We start from the raw sequence: 18,358 nt of genomic DNA on the forward strand, positions 1-18,358 counted from the left end.
ATTAGTCACCCAACTGTCCCATCTGCCAACTTAATCTGCTTGTTGCATATCTTCATACAACATTATTTTTTTAAAAATCTTAATATTGTTACAAAAACAAACTATTCTGAAAGAAGACAAGCTGATTACATTTCTGTTCACAGAATGATAATACATGCAAGATACTCAATAACTTACCAAAGTGCAATACTCTGTAACCTCTGAATAATCAAAAAGGGGTAGTGCAATTAATACAAAGTGCTTAAGAAGGAACCAAAGCAAAACTGTACTCAAGTCCCATATCTGAAAGCTTCTAGATTCTAATGCATTTGCATCAAATTGGGGGAAAAACTGAAATAAACACGTATCAAAAGTTCACAACACAGATAGCCCTAAATGTGCTGGAAAGAAACCAATTCATAGTTTTTCATTTTCTTTCATGGAGGCACTCTGCTATTAGATGATTGGCTTCACAATAAAGCCAAGGGAGTGTCAATAACACTCCAATCTACTACAGATGTTTATTCTGTGTTCTCAGATAGGACGATTACAGTACTAAAAATCCCATCGTGTCACTTGGCACACGCTATTTAAATACGTTAGCTCTACCTAAAGTATAACCACTCAGAATCATTAGCTTCAATGTTTTCAGTTGAGACTCGCTGCAATCCAGGTGTTTTTTTAAATGAAAAGGTATTACTAAATCAGCAGCTCGTCAATGTTTGGTCAATGTATGAAAAGAACAAAAATTCTTACACCAACAATTCAGAAGAGGGATACCCTTAGTTAACTCCATTCCAATTAGTGCTGCTTGAAATGGATGTACACTGGATTCCACAGAGGAGCAATGTACTTGTGTCATTAAATTTTTCTTTAAACAGACAATACACATAGACCGGGAAGGAGTTTTACGGATCTGTACTTATCCATTGTCAACTTTTACTTGAAATCCACATTCAACCAAGGACCTTCAATGACTAGCCCCTTTCTTCCTCCCTTTCGAAAAGAACTAGGATCAGGCTCAGTCTTACCCCAAGAACTAGTCCACCCTTTGACTCAGTCATATTGATAAATGCACTCCTGGAAGCAATTGGTGATGCCCACTTGACACCAGGAAATATTACGAGAACTAACTCATTCCAGCATTCATCCAATGTGATACAAAGTCAAACCCCAGCATATTTGTTTTGGAGATGGCCTCCAGACAAAAAAAAAATGTAGAATATCAAATTAAATGTCCCTGAGTGCAAGACTGATAAATATATCCTTAGTTTGGGGAATTGTGCCCAACACTGCCCTCCTAGCATTGGTAAAACATTAATCAACATGTCTGAGTCTAAACATGGATCCAATTAGGATGACGTGTTAAGCTTATTATTTGATATGGCTGGCTCCTATGTTTGCAATACATGTGAGGAAGTTTAGTGAACTAACCTTGATGCAGTGTCCAAAGGTTGCAGGGATTAAACTTTTTAAAACTTTTCCTCATAGCTCATCTCCCTTACATTTTGGATTATTCTTCTTGTTCTTCTCACATGCGTGTACATCCCTTTGGTAGTGTAGCGGTCTAAATTGTACACAGTACTCCAAGTGTGATCTTATAAGTGCACTGTGCAGTCTCAGCGTATCCTCGTTTGTATTCCACTGCTCTGACTATATATTCCAATGTTTTGTTAGTTTTGTTTTTAAAATTGCTTCAGCACATTATCTAGCAATTGACAGTGACAAGTCCACTATTACTCCTAGGTCCCTTTCTGAGTCTCCCAGTCCTAATTCATTTAGTATCTGTGTCACACGTTATTTCGTCCAATTTGCAACACTTTCCATTTTTCAATATTAAATACATCTGTTATGTCAGCCTAAATCCTTCTATAAATTCTCAGCTGCAACAACACCCTGCATTTATAAACAACATTCAACATAAAAACAATTCTCAAAGTATTTCAAAATAGAGAGAGATAGGAGAGTGGACACCAAGCCAAGAACCATTTGCTAGGTTAAAAAGATGGATTTTGAGTATTTTTTAAAGGTGGAAGGAGAACCAAAGAGGTGGAGGGGTTTAGAGAATGAGTTCCAGACAGTAAGGCCGATGCAGCTGATGGTTCTTCCACCAATGGTAGGGTAAAGGTGGGGTGGGTGGTTGGGGGTCTGGAGATGCATTAAAAAGTCAAAGTCAGAGGACCAAAGAGAGTGAGAAAGGATACAAGGTTGCAGAAAGACAGTGGGCAAGGCCACTTAGGAATCTGATGGCAAGAACAAGTATTTTAAATTTAAAGCACTGGAGGACAGGGAGCCAATAGAGAGTTATCTGCCGAGAACGGGGTGATTGGTGAGTGGGACTTACAGCAGGACAGGACGGGGGCAGCTGAATTTAGACAGCCTGGAGTTTATGAAAGGTGGATGCGAGGATGGCAAGAAGGCAACTGGAGTAACTAAGTAAACAGGTGACAAAATGTAGATAAAAGATTTCAGTGAAAGACAACCTAGGGGCTGAGGTGAGCAATGTTGCAGAGGTGGAAATAAACAGTCTTGGTGATGTTTGATTTGAAGTTCTGGGTTAGATATGGCCCGGTTCATTCTGATCACGTGGCTAAAGAGGGGAATGGAGTCAGTGACGAGAGTGCAGAATTTACTTTTGAGGGTCAAAAATGATGTTTTCGGTCTTCCCAGTGTTTAGTTTAAGGAAGTTGTGACTCATTCATGGCTCAATGTCAGTCAGGTAGTCTGACAGCATGGGTGTGGTTGTGGAGTTGAAAAAGGTTGTAAAGAAGCAGAGTTCAGTGTCACCAGCATATATATGAAAGCCCACTCCGTGCCTGCGAATGTCATTATTGAGGGGCCAAGGATAGAAGCTTGAAAGACTTGAGGTGATGGTTCAGGGACGAGAAGATGAGCCATCGCTGGAGATGTGCTGACTACATTCAGATAAGTAGTAGTGGAACCATGAAAGGGTAGTCCCATGAAGTTGGACAAGAGAGGAGAGATGATGGAGGAAGATGGTTTGGTTGAACATATCAAATGCTGCACAGGACGATAAGGAGAGATGATGCACACAGTCACAGAGGATGTAATTCATGACTTTGGCAGAGCCATTTCAGTGCTATGAAAAGGGCAGAACCAGACTGGAAAGATTAGAACAGTGGGTTTTAAGAGAGATAGTTATCGAACTAGATGGCAATGACATTCTCAAGGCCCTTCAGAGAGGAATGGGATGTTCGAGATAGAGTGACGGTGGGGCACATAAATGGGTCCAGGGTGAGTTATTTTTTTAAAAAAAGAGGGGATGATAATATCAGTTTTGAAAGGGAGACAGTGTCTGAATAAAGGGAGCATAATATATATATATTTTTGCTGCCACCATTTTCTAGTGACCAACTTGAAAAGTGAACATTTAACTGGGGAAAAATGGCACAGGTCCCAGGGGTTTACATGTTGAGGAAGTAGATGATGTCACACAGTGTTCCCTATCTGAAATATCATAATTTTATTTTCACATCAACGCTTAGCATCTGGTTTTCCAAGAAGCTATCAAACTAGACTACAGTATATGGAAGATGCAGAATTAAGATGGCAGGATCACATCCATTCATCATCCTTCTGCTTTTTCTCCTACACTATTGTGATGACTGCAATTTACCTGTCTTGGGGGGATAACTGAATGAAGGATAAATACCACACCATATTCACTAAATTGTACTTAAATACATAAAAACATATGTGATGTAGCAATTAAGACACATTTTTAACTTCCTGACTGAATACTTACTTTTCTTTGGCTAAAATAAAACAATTGTAAGATTATTTTTCTACATTATCATTCAATAGAAAGTGGCTGTCTATCATTAGGTGGTTTTGTGCAGCAAGTGGTTTGCTATTGTTCAGATCATGTCATTTTTGTTATTGTTCAAATACCATCATTTTTACTATTGTTCAGTTATTGTCATATTTACTGCCTCCAGGACTATGTAAAACTGCACTATTAGGGCAGCGAATCACAATGCACCCAATTTAGAAATTCTCAGGATTGTTGCAGAGTGTTATGCTGCACCAAATCACTTGCTCCACCTATGAATGGATGTTTAGGCCTGGCTCAAGGACTCAGGAACTAAAAAGGAAGAAAAGTCTAGTTAATAGTGTTCGGTAAAGGCATGGAGACAACTATTCCCTTAAAAAGAGTTGCATCAACAAACATAGCTCTGTGCAGAGAAAACTTTCACTTTATCAGATAGTTGTTCATCTGCCAACTTGTAAAGAAGAAAATTCTACAAAATCATAGATTACCAAAAATTCCAGCAACAAAGTTGAAGAAATAATGTTCATATTTACAATAATCTTCAGTTATTCGGGTATAGTTTATCAGAACTCTAACAAGTTTGCCAATGAGTTCTTAACGCAGTGAAACAAAATGTCAGTACTGTAATCTTGAGAAAGATATGACAGACAATTTAGATATAAACTTCAAATCCAAGAATGGCATACCACACCAAATCAGCACATGGAAAATGTGTGCGTCAAGCTGCATCAGTTTATTATATATGTTTGTGATATTCATAGATGGTCCAAGAGCAAAATTATATTTGAGATCAGTAGCCTGTATCACAATACATACCTCGTAATTGGTTTCAAAACACACCCACAAAATTTTTTTGGTGCACTATAGTATCATACGATACAGCACAGAAGGTGGCCATTTGGTCCATTGTGCCTGTGCTGGCTCTTCGGTACAGCAATCCAATTAGTTCCACTCCCCTGCTCTTTCCCCTTAGCCCTGTAAATGTTTTCCCTTCAAGTATTTATCCAATTCCCTTTTGAAAGTTATTATTGAATCTGCTTCCACCGCCCTTTCGGGCAGTGCGTTCCAGATCATTACAACTCGCTGCGTAAAAAAAAATGTATCCTCAGCCTCTGGTTCTTTTGCCGATCACCTTAAATCTGTGCCCTCTGGTTACCGACACTTCTGCCACTGGAAAGTTTCTCCTTATTTACTCTATTAAAACAGTTCATGATTTTGAACACCTCTATTAAATCTCCTCTTAATCTTCTTTGCTCTAAGGAGAGCATCCCCAGCTTCTCCAGTCTCTTCACATAGCTGAAGTCCCTCATCCCTGGTACCATTCTTCTGCACCCTCTCTCAGGCTTTGACATCCTTCCTAAAGTGTGGTGCCTAGAATTGAACACAATTCTCCAGCTGAGGCCTAAACAGTATTTTATAAAGGTTTAGCATAACTTCCCTGCTTTTGTACTCTATGCCTTGATTAATAAAGTCATATGCTTTTTTAACAGCCTTCTCAACTTGTCTTGCTACCTTCAAAGATTTGTGTATACATGCCCCCGGGTCTCTCTGTTCCTGCACTCACTTCAAAATTGTACTATTTACTTTATATTGCCTCTCCTCATTCTTCCTACCGAAATGTATCACTTTACAATTTGCGTTAAATTTCATCTGCCATGCATCTGCCCATTTCACCAGTCTGCCTGTGTCCTCCTGAAGTCTGTTATTATCCTCCACATTGTTCACTACATTTCAAAGTTTCGAGTCATTTGCAAACTTTGAACTTATACCCTCCATACCCAAGTCCAAGTCATTAATATATATCAAAAAGAGCAGAGGTCCTAATACCAACCCCTGGACAACAGCACTGTATACTTCCCTCCAGTCTTAAAAACAACTGTTCGCCACTGCTCTCTGCTTTCTATCCCTTAGCTAATTTTGTATCCACGCTGCCACTGTCCCTTTAATCTCATGGGCTTCAATTCTGCCAACAAGTCTATTATGTGGTACTTTATCAAATGCCTTTTGAAAGTCCATATACACATCAACCCTCTCCGTTACTTCATCAAAGAACTCAATCAAGTTAGTCAAACACAATTTTCCTTTAATAAAAATGTGCTGACTTTCATTTATTAGCCCATACTTTTCCAAGTGCTAATTAATTTTGTCCCGGAATACTGTCTTAAAGTTTCTCCACCACCGTTAGGCTGACTGGCCTGTAATTGCCAGGTTCGTCCCTCTCCCCTTTTTTGAACAGGAGTGGGACATTTGCAATCCTCCAGTCCTCTTGCACCACCCCCATATCTAAGGAGGATTGGAAGATTGCGAACGGAGTTTCCGCAATTTCTACCCTTACTGCATTCCACCTGGACCAGGTGACTTTTCTACTTTGAGTACTGCCAAACTTTTAAGTACCTCCTCTTTATCTATTTTTATACCAACATTTATTTCAGTTATCACACTTTTGCCTTTAAATTGTTCAATTTGCACTAGCTGCCAAAGATTTATTCTATCTTTACACGAGATTTCTATTTTAATTGACAGTGGTTAACAAAATTTATTTTAACATTCTGCACCCTCACCCTTTGCAAGAATACTGGCATAAGGACAGAAGTGATAACAGTAACCATGGTAGTTTGGATTTCATTAAATAGTTCTGTAACATAAGACTATGAAATTGCTCCAAAAATATTTAAGATTTTCTTTTGCCAATAAAGTGCACACTATTTCTTGCCTCATTTTAGAATTCTTGGGGAAATGAAAGAGGAAATCCTGAGCCACGACTATATAAGAGAGCAATTATCAACGATTAGAAAAGCAAATACATAGAAACATAGAAAATAGGAGCAAGAGTAGGCCATTCGGTCCTTCGGGCCTGCTCCGCCATTCAAAATGATCATGGCTGATCGTCTAACTCAGTACCCTGTTCCCGCATTTTCCCCATATCCCTTGATCCCTTTAGCATTAAGAAATATATCTATCTCCTTCTTGAATACATCTAATCACTTGGCCTCCACTGCCTTCTGTGGTAGAGAATTCCACAGGTTCACCACCCTCTGAGTGAAGAAATTTCTCCTCATCTCGGTTCTAAATGGCATATCCTATATCCTGAGACTGTGACCCCTGGTTCTGGACTCCCCAGCCATCGGGAACATCTCCCCTGCATCTAGTCTGTCTAGTCCTGTTAGAATTTTATATGTTTCGATGAGATCACCTCTCATTCTTCTAAACTCTAGTGAATATAGGCCTAGTCAACCCAATCTCTCCTCATACGTCAGTCCTGCCATTCCAGGAATCAGTCTGGTAAACCTTCGCTGCACTTCCTCCATGGCAAGGACATCCTTCCTCAGATAAGGAGACCAAAACTGTACCCCACTAGTCACTGCCTGCCACCCAGAAAAAGACCTGTTTATTCCTACTTTCTGTTTCCTGCCTGTCAACCAATTCTCAATCCATGCCAATATATTCCCCCCAATCCCATGTGCTTTAATTTTGCGCACTAACCTCTTGTGTGAGACCTTGTCGAAAGCCTTTTGAAAATCCAAATACACCACATCCACTGGTTCTCCCCCATCTATTCTACTAGTTACATCCTCAAAAAACTCCAGTAAATTTGTTAAGCATTATTTCCTGTTCATAAACCCATGCTGACTTTGTCCAATCCCATTAATGCCCTCCAAGTATTCTGTTATCACATCTTTTATAATAGACTCTAGCATTTTCCCCACTACTGATATTAGGCTAACTGGTCTGTAATTCCCTGTTTTTTCTCTCCCTCCTTTTTTAAATAGTGGGGTTACATTTGCCACCCTCCAATCTGTAGGAACTGTTCCAGAGTCTATAGAATTTTGGAAGATGATCACCAATGCATCCACTATTTCCAGGGCCACTTCCTTTAGTACTCTGGGTTGTAGATTATCAGGCCCTGGGGATTTGTCAGCCTTTAGCCCCATTAATTTCCCTAGCACTATTTTTTTTTTACTAATACTGGTTTCCTTCAGTTCCTCCCTCTCACTAGACCCTTGGTTCCCTAACATTTCTGGCAGGTTATTTGTGTCCTCCTTTGTGAAGACAGAACCAAAGTATGTGTTTAATTGTTCTGCCATTTCTTTGTTCCCCATTATAATTTCCCCCATTTCTGACTGTAAAGGACCTACATTTGTCTTCACTAATCTTTTTCTCTTGACATATTTATAGAGGCTTTTACAATCAGTTTTTATGTTCCCTGCTAGTTTACTCTCATACTCTATTTTTCCCCTCTTAATCAATCTCTTTGTCCTCCTTTGCTGAATTCTGAACAGCTCCCAATCCTCAAGCTTGCCGCTTTTTCTGGCAATTTTATATGTCTCCTCTTTGGATCTAATACTATCCCTAATTTCTTTTGTAAGCCACGGTTGAGCCACCTTTCCTGTTTTATTTTTGCGCCAGACAGGAATGAATAATTGTTGTAATTCCTGCACACGTTCTTTAAATATTAGCCATTGCCTATCCACCGTCATCCCTTTTAGTAAAGTTCCCCAATCTATCATAGCCAACTCGCACCTTATACTTTCGTAATTTCCTTTATTTAGATTCAGGACCCTAGTTTCGGATTCAACGACTTCACTCTCCATCTTAATGAGGAATTCTACCATGTTATGGTCGCTCTTCCTTAAGGGACCCCACACAAGATTGTTAATTAATCCTTTCTCATTGCACAATACCCAGTCTAAGATCGCCTGTTCTCTAGTTGGTTCCTCAACGTATTGGTCTAGAAAACCATCACGTACACACTCCAGGAATTCCTCCCCCACAGTATTATTGCTAATTTGGTTTGACCAATCTATATCTACGTTAAAGTCACCCACGATTATAGTTGTACCCTTCTTGCATGCGTCTCTAATTTCCAGTTTAATCCCCTCCCCTACATCTCCACTACTGTTTGGGGGCCTATAGACAACCCCCACCAACGTTTTCTGCCTCTTGGTGTTTCTTAGCTCCGCCCATACAGATTCCACATCGTGATTTTCCGACTCAATATCCTTCCTCACTATTGCATTGATTTCCTCCTTTACTAACAAAGCTACCCCACCTCCTTTCCCTTTTTGCCTGTCCTTCCTAAATATTGAATACCCCTGGATGTTCAGTTCCCATCCTTGGTCACCCTGCAGCCTCCGTAATCGCAACAATATCACAATCGTTAATATCTATCTGCGCTGTTAATTCATCTACCTTATTGCGAATGCTCCGCACATTTAGACACAATGCCTTTAGACTTGTCTTTTTAAGATTGCTAGTCATCTTAGTTTTATTTTGCACTAAGGCCCTATTTGTTTTTCGCCCTTGCCTTCCACAATTGCTTCTTCCCTTTCTGTCTTTTGTTTCTATCCTTGTTTCCCCCTCCTCTGTCTCCCTGCTCAGGTTCTCATCCCCCTGCCATTCTAGTTTAAACCTTCCCCAACAACACTAGCAAACACCCCCGCGAGGACTTCGGTCCCGGTCCTGCTCGGGTGTAACCCGCCCCACATGTACAGGTCCCCAAATAAAAGATATGTCTAGGAAATGGAAATACCTAATTGACATTGTAAGTAATAATGTTAATTCAAGCCAATTAGACTGCAAGATGTGAGTATTTCTTTGCAATGCCTTGTTTAGAGGTGTTCAAAATCATGATTGGTTTTGATAGAGTTAATAGCGAGAAACTGTTTTCAGTGGCAGTAGGGTTGATAAACCAGAGGTCACAGATTTAAGGTAATTGGCAAAAGAACCAGAAGCGACATGAGGAAAATTTGTTTTACGCAGCAATTTGTTGTGATCTGGAATGCACTGCCTGAAAGGGTGGTCATGATGTGGAAATGCCGGTGATGGACTGGGGTGGACAAATGTAAGGAATCTTACAACACCAGGTTATAGTCCAACAGTTTATAACCTGGTGTTGTAAGATTCCTTACATTTGAAAGGGTGGTGGAAGCAGGTTCAATAATAACTTTCAAAAGGGAATTGGATAAATACTTGAAGGGGAAAAATCTGCAGGGCTATGGAGAAAGGGCAGGGGAGTGGGACTAATTGGATAGCTCTTTCAAAGAGCCGGCATAGGCATGATGGGCCAAATGACCTCCTTCTGAGCTTGATCATTCTATCTGATTTTAAACCAGCAGAGTATGTCACAACTGACAGGGAGAAAAGTTATAAATACCCTCTTATGATAAGCATTTAGCTCTTTTGTAGGACTTTTCTCCTGCTATATTTGTGCAGCATGAGGAACAAATTAAAAAGAGCATTCACAATGATACAGCAAACTTACTGTCTCTTTACTGGTCAACAATTTATGGAGGCCCAATAGCAAAGGTAGCAGAGTACCTAAATTGCCCCCAAATCACTATTGGCTCAAGTGCCATGACTGCCAATGATTTAAGGGTATTTGCAACTGCCAACTAGGATCTTTTGGAGGTTTTGTGCACAGGAAAAAATGGACAGCTTGTTCCACTGTAAATGGACATCTTGACAGTCAGTCACAGAATCATTAACCATTAGTCACGGTGTGCCCACTAGCCCCCACTATTCTGTCCACACAGCTAAAGGAACCAGTGAACAACTCCAATGGTGTTAATGGAAGAGGAGGGATTTTTTCTGAAGTGCACTGATAACATTATGGAATGGCATTGTTAGTTTCTTGTCACGAAACTTTTTTTCTCCTGATCGCCATGGTTTCAATGAACAGCTGTTCTAGTAGTCAGACACAAGAAGCCCAGCCCAAAAAGACAACTGGTTTGTGTGAATTAAACTAGTCTATTTCTCTACTTGTTGAACAATTTATAAAGTAGTTACAAACAGGAATATATGTTTTTATGTACTATAAATTTATACTTGTCATTATGCTAAAGATCACTGAGTACGTTTAAAAAAGAAACAATTTGGCATAAAATCAAGGAAACCATCAACACAGAAGATATATCTCAGTAACTGTTTACAGTAGGTACCAGGGGACATCTTACCTCTCACTGGTCCGAGTGTTTTGTGGCCACCCTTTGGAGGATTTTGATTTGATCCTGGTGCACAGACCACTTTTGCTACTCCAGGGCTGCAGCCAAAGGTGAAACTGGGAGATGCTTTAATCTGAGGTGGATTTTGGTGCCCATTGCTGTTTCCAGAAATGCCGTTCCCATTACTCTTGATCTTACTGAGGGAATTTTCTGAGACTGAGGATGTTATCCCACTATGTTTAAGTAAAGAGAAAACAAATACTTCAAAACGTTTGCTATAAACCACAACTACTGTCAGCCTAGTAAATAATTTTCTCCCCTCAGTAGAACAATGTCAATTTAAATAGTAAGGCACGTAAAACCCTCTTTTGATATAAAGCTTAAATAGCAAAAATCTACTACAATAATGGCAATACTAACCATTGACAGAGGAAACAGAAAGAAGCAGCAGCGGCAGTTCATCAATATAAAGTAACATTTTTTTTAAAAGCATGATGCGACTGTAGTGGTTCAACGTATCACCCGAACTCCTGAAACAGCTTTGGGATTTTAAGTACCATCTTTCTCAACAGTCTAACAGCAGTTCCATCAGTAAATGAACCACATTCCCTGTAATCTGAAAGTTGTACCTTTTCTATATTTTGTCCTAGCAGTGATGGGCACCTGAAGGGTTAGCAATTACCCAACTTGAAGAAATATGTTTATTATATTTAATGTAATCTCACACTATGCACAAAACTCTCTTAGAAATAGTATTAACATATAGTTTAGAGGTTTCCAGACTAAAAAAGCTTGTATATCCTTACAAACAAATCTATATATTCAAATCTTACATTTGCACTCTTCCTGTCCACTTTTTCCCCATTTATAAATTCCTATGTTCACATTTATAATGAAAAATGCCGAAGTAAACATGTTTTGTTGTAATTACAAACTGGTGTGATGGTGTAATTGCAGCATGACAAATTTAGATAGGCAGTTTCCATTGTAAATGTGGACATAGAAATTTATAATAGAAATATAAAATTAAGGGTGTAATATATGACTTTCAAATGGTGACTGAATTATGTCTGCGCACCCTGGTCTAAATTATCCCTCACTGCTTCACCTGAAGACCACATTTGGTCTTCACTTCCCATATGCAAATGCACAGGATATCGACAGTGTCAATATGAAGTTTTATAATGATCAAATACTTGAAAGTACTTTTTACAAATATAAAGAACGGTGAGCTCAACATCATTCACTATTGTTAGTAGCCGAATGGAAGAGCAAGTTCCGGCTTTCACACATGCTTAGACAAACGCAGAAATCCAGAACTTGCTCTTCCTGGTTCACTGGCGATCTGACAGCTTCGCCTTGTAGGGATATCGCCAGCTGCAATCAACAAAATCAACAGACCAGTGCCAACTGCCCTTCTGCCTAACTGGAAACTAACTAACTATGCCACAAAACAAGGTACACTTAAATATACCAGGTCTAAACTAAGTTTTAATTGTATGTCTCAATGGCTGCCAAACAACTAAAAATTAACTTTTAAAAATGTGGAGTCTCATTAAAAAAAGTGTTGTTAAAAATTTAAAAAACATTTTTTTTTACTTTTTCCTTCTGTCTCTTATAAATCGATATTTCTAACCCTTTATTTGCTGTTTTATAACTGTTTTTAAAATGATTTCACTTCCTGGTTTTTAACGTTGTAGCTTGCAGTGACTGTTCGCAGCTTATCAAAAATGTTGCAATCTGATTGCTTGAGGGGAGAGATCAATCCTCTCACTTTTTCCACGGGTCCTAACTTCACTGGAGTTAAAGCTGGGCTCGTCTCAGCTTCCTATTAGAGGAAGTTCCCGCAGTAAAGACCGCGTTGTTACTGGGTGGGTATAAATCTATGGAGCAGCGAGCACTGTTCGTTCGCCACTCGAAGCAATTTACGGGCCATTGAGAACACAAACACGAGAAAGTCTTAATACAACAACTACCCATAGTCAGAATGACTTCCGAATAAGTTCAACTCTTGCTAAAGCTCAGTCAGAAATATATGTTGTAATTTAAATTTTGTTCGCACAGTAGTTAATTTATTGCTTATAGAAACATTGAAAATAGGAGTAGGCCATTCGGCCCTTCGAGCCTGCTCCGCCATTCAATTTGATCACGGCTGATCCTCTATCTCAATACCATATTCCCACTGTCTCCCCATACCCTCTGATGCCTTTTGTGTCTAGAAATCTATCCAGTTCCTTCTTCAATATATTCAGTGACTTGGCCTCCACAGCCTTCTGTGGTAGAGAATTCCACAGGTTCACCACTCTGAGTGAAGAAATTTCTCCTCATCTCAGTCCTAAATGTCCTACCCCATATCCTGAGACTGTCACCCCTCGTTCTGGACCCCCCAGCCAGGGGAAACATCCTCCCTGCATCCAGTCTGTCTAGCCCTGTCAGAATTTTATATGTTTCAATGAGATCCCTTCTCAATCTTCTAAACTCCAGTGAATACAGGCTAAGTCGACCCAATCTCTCAAACGACAGTCCTGCCATCCCAGGAATCAGTCTGGTGAACTTTCGCTGCACTTCCTCTATGGCAAGTATATCCTTTCTTAGGTAAGGAGACCAAAACTGCACACAATACTCCAGGTGTGGTCTCACTAAGGCCCTGTATAACTGCAACAAGACATCCTTGCTCCTGTACTCAAATCCTCTTGCAATGAAGGACAACATACCATTTGCCTTCCTAACTGCTTGCTACACCTGCATGTTTGCTTTCAGTGACTGGTGTACAAGGACACCCAGGTCCCTTTGTACATTAACATTTCCCAATCTATCACCATTTAAATAATACTCTGCCTTTCTGTTTTTCCTTCCGAAGTGGATAACTTCACATTTATCCACATTATACTTCATCTGCCATGTATTTTCCCACTCACTCAACATGTCTAAATCACCATGAAGCCTCATTGCATCCTCCTCACAACTCACAATCCCATCTAGTTTTGTGTCGTCAGCAAACTTGGAAATATTACATTTGGTTCCCTCATCCAAATCATTGATATATGTTGTGAATAGCTGGGGCCCAAGCACTGATCCCTGCGGTACCCCATTAGTCACTGCCTACCACCCTGAAAAAGACCTATTTATTCCTATTCTCTGCTTCTTGTCAGTTAAGCAATTTTCAATCCATACCAATATATTGCCCCTAATCCCACATGCTTTAATTTTGCACAGTAACCTCTTATGTGGGACTTTATCAAAGGCCTTCTGAAAATCCAAATAAACCACATTCACTGGTTCTCCCTTATCTCTTCTACCAGTTACATCCTCAAAAAACTCCAGTAGATTTGTAAAACATGATTTCCCTTCCATAAAGCCTTGCTGACTTTGTCTAATCCCATTGATATTTTCTAAGAGTCCTGTTATCACATCCTTTATAATAGACTCTATCATTTTCCCTACTACTGATGTTAGGCTAACCGGTCTATAGTTCCCTGTTTTCTCTCTCCCTCCTTTTTTAAATAGTGGGGTTACATTTGCCACCCTCCAATCTGCAGGAACTGTTCCATAATCTATAGAATTTTGGAAGATGACAAGTAATGCATCCACTATTTCCATGGCTACCTCTTTTAGTACTCTGGGATGCTGATTATCAGGCCCTGGGGACTTATCGGTTTTCAGTCCCATTAATTTCTCCAGCATTATTTTTTTACCGAATACTAATTTCCTTTAGTAGCTCCTTCTCACTAGTCCCTTGGTTCTCTAGCATTTCTGGGAAGTTAATTGTGTCCTCTTCCGTGAAGACAGAACCAAAGTATTTGTTTAATTGCTCTGCCATTTCCTTGTTCCCCATTATAAATTCTCCTGTTTCTGACTGTAAGGGACCTACATTTGTCTTCACTAATCTTTTTTTTTACATACTTGTAGAAGCTTTTACAGTCCACTTTTATGTTCCTTGCAAGTTTACTCTCATGCTCTATTTTTCCCCTCTTAACCAATCTCTTGGTCCATTTTTGCTGATTATAGTTTTTGGTTATAACCGTTGTGGAAATATTTTTTCAGACTAAATTTCACATTTCATTTGGAAGCATACCAAATAAACAATTTTCACAAAGTTTTAGTTATTTGCACTGCAATAAAACTAATCCTGCAACATTTTCTTTTAACAGAGATGCATAACCATCTGTCGTAACACCCTCTCCCATGCAAAAAAATAATTAGGCAAGAATATAATCAGAGATGCAGACACACTGAGGCCCACAAGATATAACTTTGATGATCTAACCTGGGACCGAGTCACTACTGTTAACTATCCCACTTTGATTGGCTATTTTGAAAAGTCTGTCGAGAGTAATGTGTTCTAACGCCTGCAAGCTCCAAACCCAATTGTGCATCTTGTTCAATCATGACTAAAATTGACAAGAAACCATGACAACAACTGTAATTAAACTAATGGGAGATGATTGGTGGATCTGGCAGTGGCATGGACGCTTCTGCTGAAAAGCTACAGAATGCATATATTATGCTGTCTATGTCCATTGGCACAGTGAATTTGGTCTTTTATCTTCCTCACCTCTCCTCAAATCTTCATTCACTGTCAAGTAGGGCTCACTTCTTTCTGAACGCTGCTTTTGAAAGAACTATACTGCTGTTTCAAATCCCATGCTTTTAGCTTCTTGTGTGTGAAATACATCATCAAAATGCCAGATAAATCCAACAATGCTTCATGCATCTATATATTGAAAAATCTTAAACCTATACACACATTTTCCCAGTGTAAATTCCTATGTCCACATTTACAATAGAAACTGCCTATGAAAACTTGTCATGCTGTAATTACACACTCTTCCCCGTAGAAGCACTGCAGCACCACCATTGGCAAGAGGGTAAAATTACACTGACAAGTTTACTCAGGCAGTTTCCATTATAAATGTGAACATAGGAAATTAGAAGGGAAATACAAAAAGGAGGACAGAATGTATGACTTTAAAATGGAGATTTGATACATCTGCACACACTGATCCAATTATTCCCTGGCCTCTAACTCCACTTCACCTGAAGACCATACTTGGTCTTAACTCCCTATGTGCAATGCCATGGGAGATCAGCTGGTATCTAATTACAAATAGAAAACAGAAGTCAAACACCAGAGTGAAGATAAATGCTCTCAGACTCATCCATGGCAAATTACCATTGCCACTTTTAAGTTTTAGTGAGCCTGTAGTCAAAAAATAATCCAAGAATTCTTAAATGTCATTTCAACGTTTTCTAATATGCATAAGATATTCAACTGTAGAACAAGCTAACCTCAATGGAAATCAAGCTCCAATCAACATTGATAGGTACAAAAATGTTGGTGACAGCAACTTGGGTACCATAAAATCCAGTGCATTAATCGCATCCATAAGGTACATGCCAAAAGGCCAAGTATCAAACCTGTGTGAAAGTATGACCAGTACACTGCACTTTATGTTCAACAGGTTCTTTAGAAAGGTGATGTGAAACTCCAGCCATTTAATAATTTCTGTGCATACAAGGCTCAGGCACATACTAAATTAATAGATAATAAAAAGGAGAATAACAAAAGGGAATACAAAGAGGTTAGGAAAGGAGTAAAAAAAGGAGTAAAAACTCACAGATAATGACAGTGAAATGGCAAAAATATTGAATAATTACTTTGCCTCAGTTTTTACCAGGGAGACTAACAGGGTGAGTAAGACATTTTGAGATCAAAAAAGATATCACAACATTTCAGGTAGAAAGGGGGGAGATAATTGATAAACAAATCAAACTTAGAGAGGTTTAAACCCCTGGTCCAGATGGATTACACCCGTGCATACTAATAAAAGCTAGGGAAGAGTTAGCAGAGGCACTATTACATATTTATAAAAATTCATCAGAAAAGGGAGTAGCATCAGAGGACTGGCAGACAGCTAATGTCATTCCTATATTTAAAAAGGAAGCTAGAACAAGTCCGGGGAATTATAGGTTCTTCCTTCTCCGTGCTCAATATCTTCCTTTTAATCAATCAGTTATTTAAGTGATTATTAGATTTTTTCTTCCCCTTACTTCCTAAAGTGGATTTCTAATTCTTGCTGAAGTCATCATTGGTGTAGTACTGACTGAAATGGGTTCTTCCCACACTATCAAATCTCTAAAGAGCAGCACCTGAACAGGTGGTTATTTGCCATGGGCCAAAACTGGCTGATTGCAGCTATAAAGTCTGAGGTCAGCATTAAACTGGCTCAAACATTCTCCTTTGGTCATGGTACAAGTACTCATCCCTCTCAGCAACACAAAAAAGCATCCCATCCCAAACACCATCAGTTAAGAATTATTTAAAAGGACCTAAAACTGTATAAAATAGAGACATTTTAAAAAAAATTTCACCCATGACTCTCACTTCGAGGTTATTTGTAAACATTCTGCCTTGTTACACAGTACACCCTGGGTATTGTAGTTTTATAGCAACAGCGAATACTGCATTTTGTACACACTGCATTTCTCTATAGGATTGAGTATACCCCTGACCTATTCTACTTGGTTTTCCTAGCATTCTGGGTACTGTAGCTCCACAGGAGCAGGATCAAATCCACAACTCCCATGACGCATCACACACACAAATTGCACCAACAGCAGCTAGAATTTCACAGCATTCAGGTCCAGGCAAATTTCTAACTCAAGCTCCAGAAAGACTGGCAGATCTACACAGGCAGGCATTTCTAACATTAAATAAGCCATTTTACGGGTAAGTTTTGTGATTGTTTTCCCCTAGATAATTTTTGTTTGTTATGCTGTAAATGTGATCTTGGGTATGAGGTACTCACAAGTTACTGAATCAATAGCTTTAACAAACACACGGATTTGATTGCTTTGGTTTCTGTTGGTTATTCATTCCTCATTGGTACATTTTGTTACTTTCAGATTAGTTTGGAGTTTATTCATTCAGATACTGATACAGATACAGCTAAGTACTTATTTCAGCCATGACACCTTAATGTATAATACATTTCATGTGCAAATCCTCTAAGGGCATTTTCAGGTGTGGCACCTTTGAAAGGTATGACATGATGAGTGCACATTAGACACTGTTGGCCAGGAGATGCAGAAACTACTGAGTTTATTCCGAACTGCTGACACACAGGCAAAAGCAACTTTTGAACGGAAGTAACCTGAGTTCAGTCGCTGGCCTGAGCTGGTTGGAGCCGGTTTGAATTAGCTAAGTTTCATGAAAGACAAAGGAGATGTGATAAGACACAAGTCCATATTTAGAAAAGAAGTAATGAGGTAATGCTACCTAAGTCCTTGGGACAGAGCCAATAAGGAGAAGACACGGACTAGGCGAGCAAGCCTAAACCAACGGGAGAGAGACAGCACAGCTTGAAGAGATAAGATTCGGAATAAGAAGGAAGAATCTCGGGCGTGGAGCCAGCGAAGACTCCGGAGACCAACCATCGCGGAAGTGGAAGAACCTACGTCAGGGATGTAGAGACGACGTCGAAAGAGAGAGAACGGAACACCTGGCCAGCGTCAGCTCTCCTTTTCGGGTATTAGCCTTTATATTCTGTGACCACTCAGAGAGTGTCAGAGAAACCTAGTGGGTGTGCGTTTAGATCCTAGTTTGGGTATAAAACTGTATAACCTGGTGCAAACTGCATGTCTA

The 18,358-nt window shown here is 39.5% G+C and overlaps 1 protein-coding gene across 5 annotated transcripts in view; it reads right to left on the reverse strand.

Annotated features, from left to right (window-relative positions):
• The window catches only part of agbl5 (AGBL carboxypeptidase 5), a 147,291-nt gene that overhangs the window by 65,560 nt on the left and 63,373 nt on the right, over nt 1–18,358 (reverse strand). For all 5 annotated transcript variants that reach the window (XM_067984373.1, XM_067984374.1, XM_067984372.1 and 2 more), the window contains one exon: nt 10,726–10,946. In XM_067984373.1, coding sequence (XP_067840474.1) covers nt 10,726–10,946 — 221 coding nt within the window. The remainder of the gene's footprint in view (nt 1–10,725; nt 10,947–18,358) is intronic.

This window comes from Heptranchias perlo, chromosome 5 (genome assembly GCF_035084215.1).
Source record: "Heptranchias perlo isolate sHepPer1 chromosome 5, sHepPer1.hap1, whole genome shotgun sequence".
NCBI classification, from domain to species: domain Eukaryota; kingdom Metazoa; phylum Chordata; class Chondrichthyes; order Hexanchiformes; family Hexanchidae; genus Heptranchias; species Heptranchias perlo.